At 36.0% G+C, this 5,389-nt stretch overlaps 1 protein-coding gene across 1 annotated transcript; it reads left to right on the top strand.

Moving 5' to 3' along the window:
- LOC100813952 (uncharacterized) lies at positions 1-5,039 on the top strand. The gene is made up of 12 exons (XM_003537389.5): positions 1-579; positions 700-775; positions 1,040-1,112; positions 1,512-1,595; positions 1,880-1,996; positions 2,146-2,607; positions 2,793-3,196; positions 3,300-3,399; positions 3,494-3,553; positions 3,637-3,723; positions 3,896-4,024; positions 4,594-5,039. The coding sequence occupies exons 2-12, from the start codon at positions 702-704 to the stop codon at positions 4,894-4,896; spliced, it is 1,893 nt and encodes a 630-aa protein (XP_003537437.1). The 5' UTR covers positions 1-579; positions 700-701; the 3' UTR covers positions 4,897-5,039.
- The last annotated feature ends 350 nt before the right edge of the window (positions 5,040-5,389 follow it).

Genomic DNA, 5,389 nt, shown 5'->3' with positions numbered 1-5,389 from the left:
ACGGACGGTCACCAACTCCCACTTGTTTTTCCTAACAAAGAGAAGAGAATGTTGAAAATAAATACGCTGCTATTCACACATACACTCTCCACTCACGACTTAACAGTTGACAGTACCCCAGCCACTATTTATTTTCTTCTTCTCGTTGGTCACACCTTGGATTGGATCTCTAGTCAGACTTTAAGAGTGAGATTTGTCCACTTTTTTATGCTTTGACATTTTCCTCTCGTTCACCATTGTCAAAGTTATTCTATAAAGACTTTGTTCTTGAGTTAAAGCACACTCCAACAACTCCTTTTCATGCAAATGCAAAAAGGCCATCCTTTACCAAGGCAAGTAGTGGCTTAGCACTAGCAGGAGGGTCTTGATAGAGAAGACTAACAATCTTTTCTCCACATTCATGCTCATGTCATAGACACTTAACAGCCAATGATCACTTTGTGGGAACATGTGAGGTGAAGTATTTGAATCTGTTTAGTAGTCTCTGGCAACTAAATTTGTAGTGTGGAGTCTTGACTAGTGCTTTTAGCTAATTTCTCAAGTGTGCTTCATCTGAGTTCTGACCTGTGAAGTTCCAAGGTAGGATGGTTCATGGTATCTTTGTTGCTTGGTTTTTCCACAGTTGCAGTTGTTATTTCTGTGAATTGTCAATTGTAACTGCTTTACTGTGTGAACAACTCTGATTTGGGTGGCTTTCAGGTATGATGGTTGAAAGCGTAGGAGAAAATAGAATGCTGGGACTGAGATTTACTCCAAGGCACAAACGTTCAAAGAGGTTTCTATCTGTTTCTCATGCTTATGCTTCTCTAAAAAAACTGATTTTTAACTTGTGTATAAAACTATTTTTAGTTTATGGGAGAAACTTATTTCTTTTTTTCCTTCTATAAGTGTTTGTGGAGAAACTTATCCAACAGGGTCATGCTTAAACAGGGCTTCTTTGGTTATTTTATTTGTAATCATGTATATCTATAATATCCAGATTTGGAACCATACAAGAGGACTTGCTTTTTTCTTATCTTTACTGTGTTTTACATGGCAGTCTTCCTGATAAGAAAAGAATTGAGGAGGATAATCCAGATAATCACATTCAGGCCTCAGATCGAATGAAGCTGGTATACTCAAATCACTTCTTCTATTTTTTTTTTCTTTCTAATTCTTAGAAATTGAAGGCACTACATGTAGATAAAGTACATTCTTAGGCATGAATGAGGCGTGTATGATGCTGAAAAGAAATTTCATCATTTTTTCTTTTGACTTTTCAGACAAATCTTTATCATGAATGATGTCAACGGTGGCCCAAAATATAATAGCAACTAACTATATTTCCAAAAATTTAATGTAAGATGGACAAATAGAGAATTGGTTTTGGCCAACAGTGTAGTTTGATTTCATTAATCACATTCCATACTGTTGGAACATTGATGACTATTTTGATTTTATTCTCTGTAGTCCCCACGCACAACAAAATTCATTAACTTTTACGCCTAAGTATGGGTTTGATTTGATTCCAGGACATGGGATACCTCACGGAATGTGATAAAGCTAGGAAAAACCGAACCCCTACAAATGAAGTCCACAGTACTCTGAAGCAAGAGGTACAATACCAGAATTGCTGCTCATCAATCATCATAATTCTTTTGATGCATATTTTGCTGCAATCATATTTATTGCACTGTGGCCCGTTTATCCGTGTCCTTTTTGGGTTTTTATTTTGGTTCATTTACATCTATTATTGAGTTTGTGCATCCCGCGAGTGTGACTTGGACCGTATTCTTTTAATCATGCTCCTGCTTCGCGAAGTGACTCATCATACTTTTGCCAAATTACTATGTATATTTCGTTCATGTTATTTATTTATTGTTAAATTACCCTGTTACAGATTCTACAGCTTGAGAGAAGATTACAAGACCAATTTCAGGTCAGATCCACGTTAGAAAAGGCACTTGGATTCAGATCTTCACCTCTCGTTAATTCAAATGAGATGATGATACCCAAGGTAGCAACAAGTTCAATAAATATGCATATGAAAAAACAGTGTCATATATGTGTCTTGGATCATAAGATTTTTGTGCAGCTTATACATGATTATACACTGATATACATTTCTGTTGGTCTTAAAAAAAATTGTTACTTTTTGTATTCCAGCCAGCCACAGAATTAATTAGGGAAATTGCAGTGTTAGAGTTGGAAGTTGTGTATTTGGAGCAACATCTTCTCTCCTTGTACCGTAAAGCTTTTGATCAACAATTATCTTCTGTATCTCCGACTTCTAAGGAGGAAAGTGTAAAGTTCCCTCTAACAACACATAGCGCACGATTCATCAATGTTTCTGTGCCTGAGGTCTTAACCAAGAGAGAATCTTCTACAGAACAATCTAATGAGCATAAGCTTGAGACTTTGAGCAAGGAGTATGACATATATGAGCCTGAGACTTTTGGGAAGGAACATAATAGAAATCTGCTAGAAGAAAAGCATTTAGGTTCTGGTGTTTATCGTTGTCATTCCTCTTTGTCCCATTGTCCAGCATTTACAAGAGAATCTCCTCCAGCAGATTCTTTAGCTAAATCTCTGCGTGCCTGTCATTCCCAGCCGTTGTCCATGTTAGAGGTAAAAATCTAGGTCTTATTTGGATAAACTTTTCAATAAACACTTATAAGAGAAGAAAATAAGAATACAAAATGAAATAAGGTTCTTTGGAGTTAAAATTAGCTTATGCACTGAGTTGCTGCATAACAATCACAAAATACTTTTGACATTCACTGGTTTCTGACCGAGTGCATGATTGTATGCAGTATGCTCAAAGCTCTTCATCAAACATAATCAGTCTAGCAGAACATCTTGGCACACGAATATCTGATCATGTTCCAGTGACACCTAACAAACTTTCTGAGGATATGGTCAAATGCATATCAGCTATATATTGCAAGCTTGCAGACCCTCCTATGACACATCCAGGACTTTCATCTCCAAGTTCATCCTTGTCCTCAGCAAGTGCCTTTTCCATTGGAGATCAAGGTGACATGTGGAGTCCAAGGTTCAGAAATAATTCATCTTTTGATGTGCGCTTAGACAATCCTTTCCATGTGGAAGGACTTAAGGAGTTTAGTGGGCCATATAGCACCATGGTTGAAGTATCATGGCTTTATAGAGAAAGTCAGAAGTCGGCTGATACTGAGAAGCTGCTCCTGAATTTCAGGTGAGGCTGTTATATACTTATACTTGATTGAGATAGTAGAGTTGAATGAACTCTTTGGTTCTAGGTTGAGTTTTAATGAGCATGTCCTTTTATGTTGTTTTAGGTCACTTATTTGTCGGTTAGAAGAAGTAGACCCCGGCAGGTTGAAGCACGAGGAGAAGATAGCTTTTTGGATCAACATACACAATGCTTTAGTGATGCATGTAATTTATTATTATACTATCAAGAATATGTTTCAGTGTAATATTTTTCCCATTTGATTAGTTGTGTTATAATTTGTTCTTTCGTTTCTAATAGGCATTTCTGGCTTATGGGATTCCACAAAACAATGTGAAAAGAGTCTTTCTTCTTTTGAAGGTAAACATTGAGAGAGTGGTAGCTTAAAGTCATTAATTAAAGGATGAAACTCTTAAGCACATTTACTTGCTTGGTCTTTGCAGGCTGCATATAATGTTGGGGGTCATACAATTAGTGCAGACACAATACAAAATACTATACTCAAGTGTCGGATGTCTCGCCCGGGACAGGTGAATCCTATGTTCCCAATTACTTCCCTATGAAAAAACAAAGGAGAGAAAAAATACATTTGAAATTCCATTCAAATATACTTTTAAAACAAAGGAGTATTTGTTATTATTTATTAATTCTAGACACTGGTGATTTACATGGTCGCTTCTTCAAATTTGCTTCCTCTTGCAGTGGCTGCGCTTGTTATTTTCTCAAAGTACAAAATTCAAAGCTGGAGATAGACGACAAGCCTATGCACTGGAGCAAGCTGAGCCTCTTTCACACTTTGCACTCTGTTCAGGAAACCATTCTGATCCTGCGGTATTCCCTTAATTCTCATGGGTGTGCAATTTCGTTACTCATTTTTGCAAAGCTTGATTATATGAATAATTGATATTTGTTTGGGCAATTCCTTATACATTGGCAAGTAGTCAAGCACAACCATTTGGAGAACATGGAAATTTTCCATGCCTTAATTTGACAACGCCATGTGTAATGCTTGCCTTGGAGGTGTTATTACACATGGAAGAAAATTACTTTTAACTGAGTTAAACAATTAACATGGAATGCACTTTGACAAGTGAACTATTCTCACAGGTTTCCCCTCTCGTTAATTAGACTATTTTGGGGTGGGAAAGGGGTGAAAAAAGGACAAAAGATTTTATTTCAAATATGCCATGCTTTCTATAAGAAGATAAAATGGATCATTCCATGTTGTAAAACCACAACATCATCATGTACTAGTTATGTTAACCAAACAAGTTGTCTATAGACTACAGGGGATTACGAAATAAATATATGGACAAACAGATTAACATACGATAATCAATTTTCAAATTTGACTTGCTTAACTCTAATAAGTAATGAGTTGTTTGTATGAACCTTCACAGGTACGTGTATATACACCAAAGAGGGTGTTTCAAGAGCTAGAAGTTGCAAAGGACGAATATATTCGAGCTAACTTAGGCATACGCAAGGACCAAAAAATACTCTTACCAAAGCTTGTTGAGTCATTCACCAAGGACTCAGGTTTGTGCCCCAATGGTGTCATGGATATGATCCTAGAATCACTACCCGAATCCCTGAGAAAGAGTGTTAAGAAATGTCAGCTTGCAAAATCCCGCAAGAGCATAGAATGGATTCCACACAACTTTTCTTTTCGATACCTCATATCTAAGGATATGGTCAAATGATTACTTTGCAGCGTTACTTCTTACTGTGGCAAGAAAAGAGCATTTGTTTGATCTATGTATAATTCTTTTTTGTACAAAGTAGAAACGGTACAGCGAAATACAATATTGCAGTGTGACAACACTGTAAATAATCTTTGTTGCTACTCTAAATCTGATGTTAACGTGCCTTGAATTGGACGATTAAAAAAAGGACAAAGGATTTTATTTCAAACATGCCTTGCTTTCTGTAAGAAGATAAAGTGGACAACTCCATCCAACAACAGAACAAATTTTAAAGCTTCAGGAAGAGGCTGCAGTTTTAAAAGACAAGATTAAATATAAATTAAGAATGATGAATTAGTTATGAATGATGATTATTTTCGCAATCTAATCTGATAGAATTGATTCTAATCTTTAATCGGATTATTTGTTACTGTAAAATAATATCTAAGATTTTTAAATGGTTTATCAATTAAACCGTTAGTTTTGATTAAAAGATAAATTTAATCGGATT

The sequence above is a fragment of the Glycine max genome, chromosome 11 (assembly GCF_000004515.6).
Source record: "Glycine max cultivar Williams 82 chromosome 11, Glycine_max_v4.0, whole genome shotgun sequence".
NCBI lineage: Eukaryota > Viridiplantae > Streptophyta > Magnoliopsida > Fabales > Fabaceae > Glycine > Glycine max.
The sequence above is the reverse complement of the archived record's forward strand: the minus strand, read 5'-3'. Positions and strand labels throughout refer to the sequence as shown.

Bases quoted from the DNA above. Each gene is read 5' to 3' on its own strand.
- LOC100813952 (XM_003537389.5), top strand. From the start codon at position 702: ATGATGGTTGAAAGCGTAGGAGAAAATAGAATGCTGGGACTGAGATTT. The intron at 2,608-2,792 runs GTAAAAATCTAG...GATTGTATGCAG, and splicing joins AGCCGTTGTCCATGTTAGAG to TATGCTCAAAGCTCTTCATC. The intron at 3,197-3,299 runs GTGAGGCTGTTA...ATGTTGTTTTAG, and splicing joins AAGCTGCTCCTGAATTTCAG to GTCACTTATTTGTCGGTTAG.